The sequence below is a fragment of the Scyliorhinus torazame genome, chromosome 5 (assembly GCF_047496885.1).
Source record: "Scyliorhinus torazame isolate Kashiwa2021f chromosome 5, sScyTor2.1, whole genome shotgun sequence".
NCBI classification, from domain to species: Eukaryota; Metazoa; Chordata; class Chondrichthyes; order Carcharhiniformes; family Scyliorhinidae; genus Scyliorhinus; species Scyliorhinus torazame.
Window position 1 is genome coordinate 85,977,675 of NC_092711.1, and position 17,839 is coordinate 85,995,513.

Genomic DNA, 17,839 nt, shown 5'->3' on the forward strand with positions numbered 1-17,839 from the left:
ATCCATTCTTCTGTTACCTCTCAACCAAATTATTCCAACGCACTCACAGCCGGACTGCAACATTAAACAACCCCCTCCATCCCATCCCAAACTCTGCTACCCAAGTGCTTACTCACACCAGCCCCTGTGCCCACTGGTCTGCAAATGCTTCCTTTTAAAAGGCACAAAGAAGTTTACATTTCTCATTCTTTTCCTCCATGATAATGATCATCCTGATCACTGTAATCTCCTCCACACACACCCCTTTGAGATCGCTGCACTCATTTAATTCCAGCCACTTGAGAATTCCTGATTTTAATCTCTCCACCATTACTGAGTTGCCAAGGTCTCAATTCAGGAATTTCCTCCTTAAAACTCTCCGACTCTCTGACTCAATTTCTTCCATTAAGATTCTCCTTCAAATCTAATATCTCCTCATGCGGCTCAATGTCAATTGTTATTTTGTAACGTTTATCTGAAAGTCTTAAAAGTTATATTCTGTTCAAGTCACAATATAAATTCGAGTTATTGTCACTGCCCTCGGCATATATTCTGCCCCATAAATAAGAATTTGTAACTCAGAGGGAAAGTCTGTCATGAAGACATTACAAAAATGTTGCCCCCAACAATGATGGCGACTGAGCCTGCGCTCTGCTGCTCGTGCCCCAATAAAGATGGTGGGTGCGGGTGCGCGTGCGCACTTCTGCCAGTGAGCCAAATAACGAGGGCGCATGCGCACCGCTGCCAGTACCAAATAAAGATGGCGGGTGCACAGGCTCGTATGTAACAAAGCTGCAGCCTCCGCTCAGATCCCCAGGTACCGGTGGTTTATTTTGTCAGATGTTCAGTTCATATAACATGTTTACGAAGCGTGCCTAACAACCCGCATGATCCAGCTCCCTCCGTCCCGCCATTCCCACCTTCACGGATTGTGGATCCGAGAAAGAAACTTTTCTGCGTCGCCATTAATCACACTGCGCATGCTTCACTCGGTCCAGTCCCGCCCCTGATTCACTCCGATTGGCTGGAGGACCTGTCACTTCCAACCCCCCCCCCCTCCAGGACCCGTCCACTCTTCTATTGGTCGCGCGATGCCGTCAATCATTGTCCGGGAATTATGAGGGGTCAGGTGAGAGGTCAGTGTTGGGGGCGGGGTTTACAAATCCCGAGTGCGGCCCCAGAGCTGAACAATGAACATTCTCCACTCTCACTATCCGCCACTTCCGGCTTCTCTCCACAAACAACCTCCTGGAGACCAGAGGGGAGACACTGACCCAGTGACCATGTCACTTCATTAGTCACCCAGAGAGACAGGAAAATGTTCTGGGGACATTACATTAATAAAATCTGGAATTTAAAGTTCGTTTCAGTGATGGTGACTGAGGGTCACTGAGAAAATCTCCAATGTCACTGGATTAGGTCAAAAAGGCAGAAAGTAGGAAACTAGTTAGTTTAAAGTCTGTTGTTGGAAAACTGTTAGAATCTATTATTGAGGAAGCAGTATCTGGACATTTGGAAAGTCAAACTGCAATCCATCAGAGTCAGCGTGGTTTTGTGAAGGGTATATCGTGTTTGACTCATTTCTTGCAGTTCTTGGAAGATGTAACAAGCCAAGTGGATAATGGGGTCCTGTCGATGTATTTTGACTCCCAGAATACATTTGATAAAGTGTCACATAAAAGGTAATAATAAAGGTAAAATCCCACGGGGTTGAGAGATATTAGCTTGGATAGAGGATTGGCTAACCAACAGACAACAGAGAGTGGGGTGAGATTTATTGACACATGTACTGAAGAAAAATGTTTTTACCCAGAGGGTGGCGAGGGTCTGGAATGCACTGCCGAGGAGGGTGGGAGAGACGGTTGTCTCACATCCTCTAAAAAAGTACCTGGATGAAGACTGGCACGTCATAACATTAAAGGCTATGAGCCAAGTGCTGGCAAATGGGATTAGGTAGGTGGGTCAAGTTTATCATGTGTTAGTGCAAACTCGATGGACCGAGGGGCCTCTCCTGCACTGGGAAATAAATGAAATGAAAATTGCTTATTGTCACAAGTAGGCTTCAAATGAAGTTACTGTGAAAAGCCCCTAGTCGCCACATTCTGGCGCTTGTTTGGGGAGGCTGGTACGGAAATTTAACCATGCTGCTGGCCTGCCCAGTGTGCTAAACCAGCCCCTCTGTGTTGCTGATGATACAAAGTTTGGTGGCATCACAGACAGCATAGTTGATTGCATTATATTGCAAGAAGATATTGACAGACAAGGTCAATGGGCAAGATTGTGGTAATGTAAACATGTGTGAGGTTATCTGTTTGGAACCAAAAAAGGATAGAACTGAGTACTTTCCAAATGGAAAGATGTTAAGTATAGTGGATGTCCAAAGAGATTTGGGGTTCATAGAATCTACAGCACGGAGACCGGCCCTTCAGCCCAAACCGGTCCATGCCAACCAAAAAGCTCAGCTAGGTCAATCCCATTTGCCTGCATTTGGCCCATATCCCTCTGAACCTTTCCTAACCATGTATCTGTCCAAATGCCTTTACAATCTTGTCAATGTCCCTGCCTCAACTACTTCCTCCAGCAGCTCATTCCGTACCATCCTCTGTGTAAAACCGTTGCTCCTTAGGTTCCCATTAATTCTTTCCCCTCTGAACTTAAACCAAAGCCCTCTAGTTCTCGATTCCCCAACCCTGAGAAAAAGACTGAGTGTATTCACCCTGTCCACGCCTCTCATGATCTTATACATCTCGATAAGATCACCCCTCAGTCTCCTACGCTCCAAAGATAAAGGTCCTGGCCTGTCCAATCTCTCCCTTTCACTCAGTCTCTCGAGTCCTGGCAACATCCTTGTAAATCTCTTCTTCACTCTCTCCAGTTTAATAACATCTTTCCCATAGCAAAGCAGCCAAAACTGAACACAATACTCCAGGTGCGACCTCACCAACGTCCTGTACAACTGCAACATAACTTCCCAACTTGTATACTCAGTGCCCTGACTGATGAAGGTCAGCACGCCAAAAGCCTTCTTCAGAGAATTTATAGTGCAGAAGGAGGCTATTCGGCCCATCGAGCCTGCACCGGCCCTTACAAAAAGCACCCTACTCAAGCCCACTTATCTACCCTATCCCCGTAACCCAGTAACTCCCACTTAACCTTTTTTTTGGACACTAAGGGCAATTTAGCAAGGCCAGTCCACCGAACCCGCACATCTTTAGACTGTGGGAGGAAACCAGGGAACACACGCAGACACTGGGAGAATGTGCAGACTCCGCACAGACAGTGACCCAGCTGGGAATCGAACGGGGGTCCCTGGAGCTGTGAAGCAACTGTGGTAACCACTGTGCTACCGTGCTGCCCTATCGACCTGTGACTCCACCTTTAGAGAACCGTGCACCTGAACTCCAAGATCCTTCTGTTCCATGATACACCCTCAGGCCTTACCATTCACTGTGAAAGTCCTACCTTGATTTCTGAAATGCAACTCCTCACACTGATCTGTATTGAATTCCATTTGCCATTTCTTGGCCCACTTCCCCAGCTGATCAAGTGCCTGCTGCAATTTTTGATAACCTTCCTCACTGCCGCCAAGACCACCTATTTTAGTGTCATCTGCAAACTTACTGATCATGTCTTGTACATTCTCATCCAAATCGTTGATTATAGATATAAACAGCAATCTCCTAGTTACTGATCTCCGAGTTACTCCCTGTTTAGTTAATTACTCCAGTTTCTCAAATTTAGAACAGATTCCCAATCAGCCAATCAGCTTTACTCTGAGGTAAGTTATTTATATTTACTGTTCAAAGCTTCTCCTCCCCGGATTCGGGCCAAATCCGCTCCCTGCCGAATAGGCCGTGAATCCCTGAGGTAAGTTATTTATATTTACTGTTCCGAAGCTGCTCCTGCCTGTGTTCGCACCAACTCCACTCCCTGCATTGGTGAGATTCATACCTGGGTGTCTGGAAAATCGTTAGGACAGTAACTGTCCTGTAAGGTAATGAGTCATTTTGCTTCCCAATTGGCCGAGGAAGGCAGTGTGTCACAAGGATGGATGTGTTGACCGATTAATGGCTGGAGGATGGGGGCAGGTCATGTGATCAAACCTCCAGGAATACATTTAATCAAAGTTGGCAAGGAGAGAATGTTGTGAATTTCTATCCTAAACTGACAGTGAGGTTTCTGTAAATTTACAGGATACTGGAAGTAGAGGTTTAACAGACGGGAAACGCAAACCAAACGTCACATCGCGATCTGACAGAGTCACTTGGTTCATTAGAAACTGAATTTCAGCAGCATCTGGGTGTGGAAGGTAAAAGGTTTGTCTGTTCTGTCTGTGAGGGAAGATTTCAGGTCTCAGTGTGACTGCAAAAGCCCAGAGATTCACAAACCCTGGTTAGACCAAACCTGGAGAACTGTGTTCAGTTCTGGGCAATAAACCTGAGGAAGGATAGAATGGCCTCGGAGGGAGTGTAGCACAGATTTACCTGAGTGATATCTGAACCCCCTGGGGTTAAATTACAAAACTAGATTACACAAAGGAGTCAGAGACATGATGGCACAAAGGGCATTCGGCCCATTGAGACCATGCTAGCTCACTGGGGCAATCCAGTCAGTGCCATTCTCCTGCTCTATCCCTGTATCCTCACAGTTTTATTTCCCTCAGATGTCTATCCAATTTCCTTTTGAAATCAAATCATTCATTGTGTCTATTTTCAAACTCCCTCATAGGCAGCAAGTTTCAGGTCATTGCCACTCACTGTGTAAAAACATAAATCTCATATCTCCTGTACCTTTGACATACAAACTCAGAACAGGCCACTCGGCCCCTCGAGCCTGCTCAGCATTCAATAAGATTGCAGCTGATCTCATTCTAACGTTAACTCCACATTCCTGTCTACCCCTGATGACCTTTCACTTCCTTGCTCATCAAGAATCTATCCAGCTCTGCCTTAAAAATATTCAAGGTCTCTGCTTCCGCTGCCTTTTAAGGACGCGAGTTCCAAAGTCTTCCAACCCTCAAAAGAATACAAAATCCTCATCTCCATCTGAAATGGGTGACCCGTTATTTTGCAACAGTGATGCCCTCGTTCTCGATTCCCCCACAAGAGGAAACATCCTCTCCACATCCACCCTGTCAAAACCCCTCAGGATCTTATATAGATCAATCCAGGTTTTACCCAAAACTTTAAATCTTTGTCCCTGGACAATTAGTGAATGGAAACAGAGTTTCTTTATCCACCTGATGGAAACCTGGCATAATCTTGAGTTCCTGAATCAAATCTCCCCTCAACCTTCTTTGCTGGAACCATTCTGCAAAATCTCCTCTGCACCTTCTCCAAGAACCTTCAGATCCTTCCTGAAAAGTGGTGACCAGAGCTTTAGAAAGATTCATCGAATAGAATTGGAATCATAGAATTCCTACAGTGCAGGAGGCCACTCAGCCCATCGAGTCTGCACTGATTCGCTGAAAGGACACCCTGCCTCGGTCCACACCCCCACCCTGTCCCTGTAACTCCATAGCCCCACATAACCTGCGCATCCCTGGACACTAAGGGGCAATTTATCAAGACCAATCCACCTAACTTTCCCTTCATTGGACTGTTGGAGGAAACCTGAGCACCGGGTGGAAACCCACGCCGACACGGGGAGGAAGTGCAGACCCCCCACAGACAGTCACCAAGGCCGGAATTGAACCCGGGTCCCTGGCACTGTGAGGCAACAGTGCTAACCACTGTGCCACCAGAAGCATAGTTTTGGTATCAATATTACTGTTTATGAAGCTGAAGATCGAATTTGCTTTGCCAACTGCTCTCTTAGTATGTCTGTAGATATACAAAATCCCTCTTCGCCTCTTTCTCTCTCCTCCCAAAGAGGTCAGTTGGGTTTTTATGACAATCCAGCAGTTTTCATGCTCACTTTTTCCCAGTGTCGGCCCCACAAATGACCAGATTCATTCAGCTCAATTTCACAACCTGCCTTTGTGTTTCTGTGGGTTCTCTCTCACTCCCTATTTTCTGTTTTCAATCAGTTTCACAGGGTGTTCAAAGGAGAGGCTTCGAAGTCCGGAAACTCAAACCAAGCATCACATAAGGATCTGACAGAGTCCTCAATTTATCATATCCTGAATATCAACGTACTTTGAACATGGAAGGAAAAAGCATCGTTCACAGTGGGGAGAAACCGTACACGTGTTGTGTGTGTGGACGAGGATTCAGTCGATCATCAGGCCTCACAAGCCACAAATGCAGTCACACTGAGGAGAAACCATGGAAATGTGCGGACTGTGGGAAAGGATTCACTTCCCCATCCCAGCTGGAAACTCATCGACGCAGTCACACTGGGCAGAGACCATTCGCCTGCGCTGAGTGTGGGAAGGGATTCACTCGGTTATCCACTCTGTCCACACACCAACGAGTTCACACAGGGGAGAGACCATTCACCTGCCCCAAGTGTGGGAAGGGATTCACTGAGTCATCCGCTCTGTCCAGACACCAGCGAATTCACACTGGGGAGAGACCATTCACCTGCTCAGAGTGTGAGAAGGGATTCAGTGATTCATCCAACCTGCGGAAACACCAGCGAATTCACACTGGGGAGAGGCCGTTCACCTGCTCTCAGTGTGGGAAGGGATTTGCTATTTCAGCCCACTTGCTGAGACACCAGAAAGTTCACACTGATGAGAGACCGTTTAAATGTCCAGACTGCGGGAAGTGCTATAAAAGTTCTGGGAATCTGATGAGCCATCAACGTATTCACACTGACGAGAGACCGTTCAGGTGCTCTCACTGCGGGACTGGGTTTAGACGATCATGTGACCTCACTGCACATCAGCGAATTCACACTGAGGAGAGGCCATTCACCTGCGCCGAGTGTGGGAAGGGATTCACTCAGTCATCCAACCTGTCCACACACCAGAGAATTCACACTGGGGAGACGCCATTCGCCTGCGCCGAGTGTGGGAAGGGATTCACTCGGTCATTCGCTCTGTCCACACACCAGCGAGTTCACACAGGGGAGAGACCATTCACCTGCTCCGAGTGTGGGAAGGGATTCACTACTTCACCCAACCTGCTGAGACACCAACGAGGCCACAAGTAACCATAGTGATTGGATTTTGCTGTTCCTCACATTCTGGACTGAACCATATTCATTTGGGTCTCTTTCTGCTGATAACAAACTCCAGCCCATTTACAGGGGCTAATATTCTGGCTGAAAGTCAAATAAATTGACTTAAGACAATAAGACATAGGAGCGGAAGTAAGGCCATTCGGCCCATCGAGTCAACTCCACCATTCAATCATGGCTGATTTCAACTCCATTTACCCGCTCTCTCTCCATAGCCCTTAAATTCTTGATTTCTCAAGGAATTATCAACTTCTGTCTTAAAGACACTCAACGTCCCGGCCTCCACTGCCCTCTGTGGAAATGAATTCCACAGACCCACCACTCTGGCTGAAGAAATTTCTCCTCATCTCTGTTCTAAAGTGACTCCCTTTTATTCTAAGGCTGTGCCCCCGGGTCCTAGTCTCCCCTGCTAATGGAAACAACTTCCCTCCGTCCACCCTATCTGAGCCATTCATTATCTTGTAAGTTTCTATTAGATTCCCCTCAACCTTCTAAACTCCAATGAATATAATCCCAGGATCCTCAGACGTTCACCGTATGTTAGGCCTACCATTCCTGGGATCATCCGTGTGAATCTCCGCTGGACCCGCTCCAGTGCCAGTATGTCCTTCCTGTTGTGTGGGGCCCAAAATTGCTCACAGTATTCTAAATGGGGCCGAACTAATGCTTTATAAAGCTTCAGAAGTACATCCCTGCTTTTATATCCCAAGCCTCTTGAGATAAATGACAACATTGCATTTGCTTTCTTAATTACGGACTCAACCTGCAAGTTTACCTTTAGAGAATCCTGGACTAGGACTCCCAAGTCCCTTTGCACTTCAGCATTATGAATTTTGTCACCGTTTAGAAAATAGTCCATGCCTCTATTCTTTTTTCCAAAGTGCAAGACCTCACACTTGCCCACGTTGAATTTCATCAGCCATTTCTCCATCCCAGCTGCAAACTCATCAATGCAGTCACACTGGGCAGAGACCATTCACCTGCTCCAAGTGTGGGTAGGGATTCACTCGGTTATCCACTCTGTCCACACACCGGCCAGTTCACACAGGGGAGAGACCATTCACCTGCCCCAAGTGTGGGAAGAGATTCACTCAGTCATCCGCTCTGTCCACACACCAGCGAATTCACACAGGGGAGAGACCATTCACCTGCTCAGAGTGTGAGAAGGGATTCAGTGATTCATCCAACCTGCGGAAACACCAGCGAATTCACACTGGGAGAGACAGTGGCGTCGCGAGCGGAGCGGCCGCGATGAGGAGAAGCTCCTGCTGGTCCACGATATCGCGGTCTTTTTCGGGGGGCTCCCCACTGTTTTAAAAAAAAAAATTAAACTTCTCCGGGGTCAGCCCTGCCTCCCTCGCCCAAGTGTCAAAGCTCCGTTTCAGGGAGCCGGAGGGTTGGAAGGGTGAGGGGTGGGGGAAGAGACTGGTCTCGGTGGGTTCGGTGGAGCGGCTGCACGTGGAGGAGGAACGGGACAACCTGAAAGCCGGACCTGAAAATTTGAAAGGAGCAGCGGGGGCGGAGCCAAACAGGCCGAGGCGGCAGGCCCAGAGCCAGGGCGTGATGTCGGTGAGATGTCCCACATCGGATGTCCCGCCTAGAATGTGGTAAGAAGACAAGCCTGGTCCCAGGGAAATTCTGGAGGAATACAAAAAAGAAGAGAAAGATGTTTTAAAGAAATTTGGTGAAAAATTTTTTCTCCCTTTTTTTTTTTGAAGGAAGAAAATGTTTTTGTTTTTTCTATTAAAAAAAAAAGAAAGGATTGAAGAAGGTGGAAAAAAAAGGAAAAATAATAAGCCGTTAAAGGATGCGAAAAGCAGCATTGAGAAAGGTTGGAAACACGGGCTCGCCGTTGAATTAGAAGACGAGCAAAAGTGCTGACAAGATGGCGGATGCCGGACCGCGTGGTGGGTCAGCACTATTTACGGTGGAGAAGATGACCGAGGTGATGGTGGTGGAGCTGGAAAAGCAGTTTGTGAGGCACATGGAGGCGTTGAGGAGGAGACGGTGGTCGCATTGAAGTCATTGAGGGTAGCTGTGGCAAAGACATCGGCCGAGGTGAGAGCAGGGCGAGAAGGTGAAGGAAGTGGAGGAGGCCGTGTCGCAGCACATCGACCAGCTCACCTCGCTGGGGGACGAGCTACGGAGGGTCGTGGAGGTCAACAGAGAACTCCGAGCAAAGCTCGAGGACTTGGAGAACCGCTCGAGGCGGCACAATCTGAGAATTGTGGGCTTGCCCGAAGGGACAGAGGGTGCAAGGCCAACAGAGTACTTCACTAAGAAGCTTGCGGAGTTGATGGGGGTGGGTGAGAACCCCTCCCGGTACGAGCTGGACCGAGCTCATCGGTCATTAACGCCGAAGCCCAAAGTGAATGAGCCGCCAAGAGCAGTAATTATCTGCTTCCATAAGTACTGCATGAAGGAGAAGGTGTTAAGCTGGGCGAAGGAGAAGCGCAAGGTGCAGTGGGATGCTGCTGGAGTTTGGATCTACCAGGACGTGACGGTGGAGTTGGCAAAAAGACGAGCGGCGTTCTGGCGAGTGACAGCGGCACTGTACAAAAAGGGGGTTCGATTTGGTATGGTATACCCGGCGAAGCTGAGGGTGACGTATGATGCCAAAGACTTTTATTTCGAGACAGCGGAGGCGGCTGAGGCATTCGTGCAGGCAGAAGGCTTGGGACAGACGTGAGGAGCGGAGCTGGAAGAGGGACTGGGCTGTGATTGGGGAGCTGGAAAATGTATCAATGCTATAACTTTCTTTTTACTGACGTGTATTGTAATTTAATTCTCTTCACATTGTTCCAGAGTTCAGGTTATTGGTTGGGTTGATTGGCATTCTGTGTTGCGACGGTTATATCTTAGTTTAGTGAATTGTGTGGGTTGGATTGTTGTTCTTGCTTTTTCTTTCTCTGGGACTGGGTAGGAGGGGACGGTATTTCTTGGCGGGGGAGCCACTCGCGCTAGCTAATTAAAGTCAGCTAGTGAACGGAGGTGAGGTGCGAGGAGGGCTGCGGACATTGGAGCCTGGTTAGCAGGTTTCGATGGGCCTACGAGGCAAGCGAGGGGGGGAGGGGGGGGAGAGAGATTGATGCTGGGAGATGTTTTTTCGAGAGGAAATGTTGGGGGGGATTTGTGGGGGGGGGAGGGGTTTGATGTTAATGGATAGGGGCAGGTCAGGCTCATGGGGCAGGGCCCGGTGGTATGATGATGGCGGATAAGAAGGGTGGGGCGGGGTGAGAGACCCCCAGTTGGGATAGTCATATGGAATGTGAGGGGGTTAGAAGGTCCGGTCAAGAGGTCAAGGGTGCTTGCGCATCTTAAAAGTTTGAAAGCAATGTAGAAGATGTAGCAATGCTGCAGAAGACTCACTTGAGGGTGAAGGATCAGGTGAGACTTAAAAAGGGCTGGGTTAGTCAGGTGTTTCACTCTGGATTTGACGGAAGGGCTCGAGGGGTAGCGGTGCTGGTCAGCAAAAGGGTACGCTTCCAGATGGAGAAGGTGGTGGCAGATCAGGGGGGTAGATATGTGATTGTGACAGGGACACTGGAGAGGAGGTTTGTGGCGCTGTTCAGTGTATATGGCCCCAATTGGGACGATGTGGGATTCGCAAAGAAGGTGCTTGGGGCCATCTCCGACTTGGACACACACAAACTGTTGGTGGGGGGGACTGGAACTTGGTGCAGGAGCCTAGGTTGGACAGGTCACGGCCGCGCTTGCTTGTCCCATCAAGGGGGGGGGGCAAAGGCGCTGGCTGGGCTAATGGTGGAACTGGGAGGGGTGGACTCTTGGAGGTTTCTGCATCCAAGGGAATGGGAGTACTCGTTTTTCTCAGCAGTCCATAAGGTCTCGCAGATCGACTTTTTCGTGGTGGGAAAGGCTTTGCTGGCTGGGGTTAAGGGGTCGGAATACTCGACAATTGCAGTATCAGATCACGCTCCACATTGGATGGATATGGTACTGGAGAAGGGGGCAGCGCAGAGACCGGGGTGGAAATTAGATGTGGGACTTTTGGGGAACGAAGTGTTCTGTGACAAAATTGAAAAGGTAATTAAGGAATATGTAAGTTTCAACTGATGAGATGTTGGAGGTAGATAGGAGTTATGCAGAAGATGGGGACTAAGCAAAGCTGGAAAAGAGGAAGGAACTACAGGCGAGCTTTGACCGACTATCTACCAGGAAGGCGGTGCACCAGCTGAGACGAGCAAGGGATGCAGTTTACGAACATATGTTAGCAGGTCAGCTCCGGAGGGAAGCAGCGGCAAGGGAAATAGTTCAAGTGAGGGATAGGGCGGGGAAGTTGGTGGTAGCTCTGCAACTGATTAACAAGGTTTTTGAGGAATTTTATGAGGGGTTGTCCAGGTCAGAGCCACCTGGGGGAGACCGTGAGATGCAGGAATTTCTAGATGGGTTGGAGTACCCGAGGTTAGGGGAGGGGAACAGGACTACATGAGAGGGAGCGATAGTGGAGCAGGAGATAAAGGATGGGATTGGGAGGATGCAGTCGGGGAAGGTGGCAGGGCCGGATGGGTTTCCGATGGAATATTATAAAAAATTTAAGGATAGGCTGGTACCCCTGATGGTGGGGATGTTTGAGGAGGCGATAGGGAAGGGGGTGTTGCCACAAACTTTGGGGCTGGCATCGATTTCACTGTTGCTAAAAAAAGATAATCCGATGGAGTGTGGGTCGTATAGGCTCGCATCGCTTCTGAATGTGGATGCAAAAGTATTGGCAAAGGTACTGGCCGGTAGGCTGGGGGAGTGCCTCCCGAAGGTGATATGTGAAGATCAGACGGGGCTCGTGATAGGGAAGCAGCTCTTTTCAAATGTTAGAAGTGTATTGAACGTCGTTATGGCGCCGGCAGAGGGGAAGGAAACAGAGGTGGTTGTGGAATTGGACGCTGAGAAAGCGTTTGACCAAGTAGAATGGGGGCACTTGATGGCAGTTCTGCACCGATTTGGGATTGGACCAAAATTTGTGGACTGGGTAAAGCTACTGTATAAGGAGCCGGGGCCAGTGTCCGCACAAACAACATCAGCTCAAGATACTTTTCTCTCCACCGTGGGACTAGGCAGGGATGTACTATGTCCCCCCTGCTGTTTGCACTTGCGATTGAGCCGTTGGACATCACATTAAGAGGTTTGGGGGTATGGAAAGGAATAGTGCGGGGGTGGGGTGAATAGAGCATAGGGTGTCCTTATATGCCGATGACTTGCTGTTACACGTGTCGGAACCGAGTGTGTCGATAGGGGGAATATTGGAGCTGCTTCGGGGGTTTGGGTCTTTCTCGTGGTATAAACTAAATCGAGACAAGAGTGAGTATTTTGTGGTGTCTTGGCGGTGGGTGGGGGCCGGTGTGTCGGGGCTGCCATTCCGTAGGGCAGGGACTCACTTTAGATACCTGGGGGTGCAGGTTGCCCGGGAGTGGGGGGGAGGGGGGCTCCGCAAGTACAACATTTCTAGTTTGGTGGAGAGAGTGAAAGCTGACCTGGCAAGTTGGGATGGTCTCTGTCGCTGGCGGGTCGGGTACAGCCGGTTAAAATGAACGTGTTGCTACGATTTCTGTTTATTTTCCAATGCCTGCTGATTTTCCTACCAAAGGCTTTTTTCAGAGAGATTGAGGGAAGGATTACTTCATTTATAATGGAGGGAAGGTGGCCAGAGTTAGAAAGATGCTGCTACAGAGGGGAAGGCAGGCAGGGGGTTTGCGTCTTCCGAACCTGATGTATTATTACTGGGCAGCGAATGTGGAGGAGGTGCGGAGCTGGGTCTGAGGGGTTGATTCCCAGTGGGTCAGAATGGAGGAGCGTTTGTGCAGGGGGTCAGGATTGAAAGCACTAGCAACAGCGCCGCTCCCGATGGCCCCGGGGAAATACTCAGGGAGTCTGGTAATAATAGCTTCATTGTAAATCTGGAGGCAGTTTCGCCAACACTTCGGGTTGGGGGCAGGGTCAAGGGAAATGCCGATTCGGGGGAACCACAGATTTGAACCAGCGAAGTGGGATGGAAATTTTCAGAAATGGGAGGAGAAGGGGATTAAGTCACTAAAAGATTTGTTTCTTAGGGGTCGGTTTGCAGGATTGAAGGACCTGGAAGCGAAGTATGGGCTGGAGCAGGGGGAAATGTTTAAATACATGCAGGTTCGAGATTTTGCCAGAAAGGAGATACAGAGCTTCCCGGTGGAGCCGGCCTCCACATTACTGGAGGAGGTAGTGTCAGCGATGTAAGGAGCTATTTTGGAAGAGGAGAAGGCACCACTGGAAGGGATCAAAGCAAAGTGGGAGGAAGAGTTGGGAGAGGATATGGAGGAGGGGTTCTGGTGTGAGGTGCTCCGGAGAGTGAATGCCTCCACCTCGTGCACGAGGTTGGGGCTGATGCAGCTGAAGGTGGTATACAGAGCACACCTCACGAGGGCGAGTATGATCCGATTCTTTGAAGGAGTAGAGGATGTGTGGGAACGTTGTGGAGGAGGTGTGGGGGGGATCACATTCATATGTTTTGGCCCTGTCCAAAGCGAGAGGATTACTGGAAGGAGGTTTTTAGGATAATTTCTAACATGGTGCACGTGAAACTGGACCCGGGTCCCCGGGAGGCCATATTCGGGGTGACGGACCAGCCAGGGTTGCAAACGGGTGCGGAGGCAGATGTTGTAGCCTTCGCCTTGTTGATCGCCCAAAGGCGGATCCTGATAGGTTGGAGAGCAACCATTCCACCCTGTGCCTTGGCGTGGTGGGGGGGACCTGTTGGAATTCTTGACTCTTGAGAAGGTTAAGTTTGAACTGAGGGGAAGGATGGAGGGTTCTACAATTCATGGGCATTATTCATTATGCACTTTCAAGAACGGAATAACATCGAACATTAGTTGGGGCGGGTTGGGGGGAGGGGGCTGTGTGTTAAAGGCATCTATGGGTGATCCCTAATTCCTTTTTGTCATTTGTTTGTGTGAACATGGTTTGGTGGGAGGATGGGATTGTTGTTATTGATATGGGGATTTACATATTTGTTAGATTATTGTTTATTGTTGGTGGGTGTAAATTTGGGAGAAAATGTGAAAAAGGAGGAGAATAAAAACAAATATGTAAAAAAAAAACAGTGCCAGTTACTGTGAAAAACCCCTAGTTGCCACATTCTGGTGCCTGTTTGGGTACACAGAGGGAGAATTCAGAAAGTCCATATTACCTAACCGCACGTTTCGGGACTTGTGGGAGGAAACCGGAGCACCCGGAGGAAAACCCACGCAGACACGGGGAGAACGTGCAGACTCCACACAGACAGTGACCCAAGCTGGGAATCGAAACTGGGACCCTGGAGCTGTGAAGCAACAGTGCTATACACTGTGCTACCGTGCCGCCCATCCCACCCAGCGACAATGCACTGTTTTATCCAGACCCAAGAGTAGATTCAAGATGTCACGTTCGGCACAAGGATACTAGATATTACAGACTGTAAGATCCACAAACTCTGCCAAGATGGCTGCAACTTAACATGTTATTATGGACATTAAACTGTGGGCAACATTCGATTCTGTGACCAATATTTAGTTAAACACGGACCTAAATAAGGAAACTTTGCAGCCACATGTGAAGTTTAAATGTCTCGTTGTGTCAGGATGAACCAGCATTTGAGGAATATGAAATCTCTGGACTGTTGGTCTCCAAGTGTCCTATTGAACACAGGAGAATGAGCTCGAATTGGGGCAGAGATAAGCGTGAGTGAGCATCGTAAACTGCTATTGTATCGGGGTGTTCTGGGTCTGAGTTTTAACCCTGCAGTTAATTGTCAGGGATGCAGTATAATAAACCCTGAACAAAGCAAATGTGTGTGTGAGAAGCATCTGAAGCACCAGGAACCTGCTGAAACAGCAGAGCTGAATGTTTTCCAGTGCAGCCACAGTACTGAACATATTCCAGCTTCCAAGCCCACCTGAGAACCAACCTCCTGTCGATTCATCTACAGAAAGCTTCAGAGACTCGTGAGAATTATTCGTTTCTAAAAATGCTTCACTCCAACTAAAGGATTAGTTCAACAAGAAGACAACAGACCTGCAGCGATATAAAGATTGCAGTCTACATTCCATTTTCATCATTACAGCTTCAACTTGATCTGTACCTAATTTCTGTTATGTGTCAGTGAGTGTGAAAGAGACGAGGAGCTGAGATGTTCAAACATCCAGGGAAATAGTGTGATAATAAATAAACTTTATTCCTTTAAAAATCACCAGTCAGCCTGCTGCTGAAATGTATTTTAAATAAAGAAATATCACACTGAGGGTAAGAAAATATCACATAAACATCCTGATAATGAACTGGAAAGGACCACTAAATGTAATCAAACGCTGTGTAACCCCCTTCAGGTAGCTAGACAGAGGCTGCAGCCTCTCACACTGAATGTCTACGTGATCTACAGGCACCTCCAGGCCACAAACATCAGCTTCAGCCTGGGAGTGGGTGAAACATTTAAAAAACCGGTTGCCTTTTAACAGATCACCGGGCACTAGGACCCGGCTGGGAACAGAAACTTTCAGGCCCCGCCCACTCGCTGTTGCATCACCAATACACCAGCGCATGCGCTCTGCTTCCCCAAGATGGCGGCTGTGAACCAGGGCCTGGTCCCGGGAGAGAGCTGACCGGCGGTGATGTGACCTGAGGATCACCGCACCTCAGGCAAGGGGCCAGGTTGGGAAGGCGGTGCCTTCAGGAATAACTGGGAAGGTGATGTTTGGTCAGTTGCTGCAGTCTGTGTGGTGAAGGTGCTGTCACAGTGGTGTGAGGTGAGGAAGTACAGGATTATCACCCAGCAATGATCAATTAAGGGGAATGTAAATCCAGCTCAGGCTGCTTTCAGATTGGAAAGGGAGCTAAGGTGTGTCCTCAGAGCTGGTGAATGTTGGGGCTTTGGCACGTTCTCTATAAATTCATTCCCTCCCTCCCTCTACCACCTCTATCTTTAAAGTCGTAGAATTTTACAGCACGGAAAGAGGCCTTTCGGCCCATTCACAATAATCTTTATTATTGTCACAAGAAGGCTTACATTAACACTGCAATGAAGTTACTATCAAAATCCCTGAGTTGCCACATTCCGACACCAGTTCGGATGCACTGAGGAATAATTCAGAATGTCCAATTCACCTAAGAAGCTCGTCTTTCGGTACTTGTGGGAGGAAACCCACGCAGACACGGGCAGAATGTGCAGACTCCGCACAGACAATGACCCAAGCCAGGAATCAAACCCAGGTCCCTGGCGCTGTGAAGCAGCAGTGCTAACCACTATACTATTGTGCCGCCCATAAGATTATTAGATTAGTAGGTCTGCATGAATTGTGTCCCAGGATGCTGTGGTAGGCAAGGGAGGAGATTTCAGTGGCTCTGACTCAAACTTTTAATTTCTGGCCACGAGGGGAGTTGCCAGGTGACTTGAGAACAGCTAATGTGGTCCTATTATTTAAGAAAGGTTGTAGAGATAAGCCAGGGAACTGCAGTCCAGTGAGTCTTACATCAGTGGTAGGGAAACTATTGGAGAAAGTTCTGATGGACTCTATTTCCACTTGGAGAGGTTTGATCAGGAATAGTCAGCATGACTTTGTCAGAGGGAGGTCATGCCTAACAAATATGATTGAATTTTTTGAGCATGTGACCAGGTGTGTAGATGGGGTTGTGCAGTTGATGTAGTTTACATGGATTTCAATAAAGCTTTTGACAAGATCCCACATGGAAGACTTGCGGATAACTCAAAGATTGGTCAGATGGTTAACAGTGAGGTTGAGTGTCTTGGGTTACAGAAAGATATAGACGGAATGGTCAAATGGGCAGAAAAAGTGAACTGACACACTTTGGAAGGGGTAATGTGACCAGGAAGTATTCAATGAACAGCATGACACTGGGAAGTTCTGAGCAACAAAGGGACCTTGGCGTGTTTGTCCAGAGATCTCTGAACATGGAAGGGCAGGTTAATAGGGTGGTGAAAAAGACACATGGGACATTACTGTTTGCATTTCTGGTTGCCACATTATAAGAACTAGAAGCAGGAGTAGGTCATCTGGCCCCTCGAACCTGCTTCCCCATTCAATGAGATCATGGCTGATCTTTTGTGGACTAAGCTCCACTTTCCGGCCCGAACACCATAACCCTTAATCCCTTTATTCTTCAAAAAACTATCTGTCTTTATCTTAAACACATTTAATGAAGGAACCTCTACTGCTTCACTGGGCAAGGAATTCCATAGATTCACAACCCTTTGGGTGAAGAAGTTCCTCCTAAACTCAGTCCTAAATCTACTTCCCCTTATTTTGAGGCTATGCCCCCTAGTTCTGCTTTCACCCGCCAGTGGAAACAACCTGCCCGCATCTATCCTATCTATTCCCTTCACAATCTTTTATGTTTCTTTCAGATCCCCCCTCATCCTTCTAAATTCCAACGAGTACAGTCCCAGTCTACTCAACCTCTCCTCGTAATCCAACCCCTTCAGCTCTGGGATTAACCTAGTGAATCTCCTCTGCACACCCTCCACTGCCAGTACGTCCTTTCTCAAGTAAGGAGACCAAAACTTAACACAATACTCCAAGTGTGGCCTCACTAACACCTTATACAATTGCAGCATAACCTCCCTAGTCTTAAACTCCATCCCTCTAGCAATGAAGGACAAAATTCCATTTGCCTTCTTAATCACCTGTTGCACCTGTAAACCAACTTTTTGCGACTCATGCACTAGCACACCCAGGTCTCGCTGCACAGCAGCATG

The 17,839-nt window shown here is 48.3% G+C and overlaps 1 protein-coding gene across 2 annotated transcripts; it reads left to right on the forward strand.

The window, feature by feature from the left end:
* Nucleotides 1-725: 725 nt before the first annotated feature.
* Nucleotides 726-10,165, forward strand: LOC140418777 (uncharacterized). 2 transcript variants are annotated; one of them, XM_072502395.1, is made up of 3 exons: nucleotides 733-796; nucleotides 4,173-4,288; nucleotides 6,008-10,165. In XM_072502395.1, exon 3 carries the CDS (start codon nucleotides 6,124-6,126, stop codon nucleotides 7,075-7,077), a length of 954 nt encoding a protein of 317 aa, XP_072358496.1. In that variant the 5' UTR covers nucleotides 733-796; nucleotides 4,173-4,288; nucleotides 6,008-6,123; the 3' UTR covers nucleotides 7,078-10,165. The 2 variants fall into 2 exon arrangements, with proteins under 2 accessions (XP_072358497.1, XP_072358496.1); XM_072502396.1 differs by lacking the exon at nucleotides 4,173-4,288 and having other exon boundaries at nucleotides 726-796.
* Nucleotides 10,166-17,839: the final 7,674 nt, after the last annotated feature.

What these genes read in the sequence shown, in the direction of transcription:
- LOC140418777 (XM_072502396.1), top strand. Translation starts at nt 6,124, where the DNA reads ATGGAAGGAAAAAGCATCGTTCACAGTGGGGAGAAACCGTACACGTGT.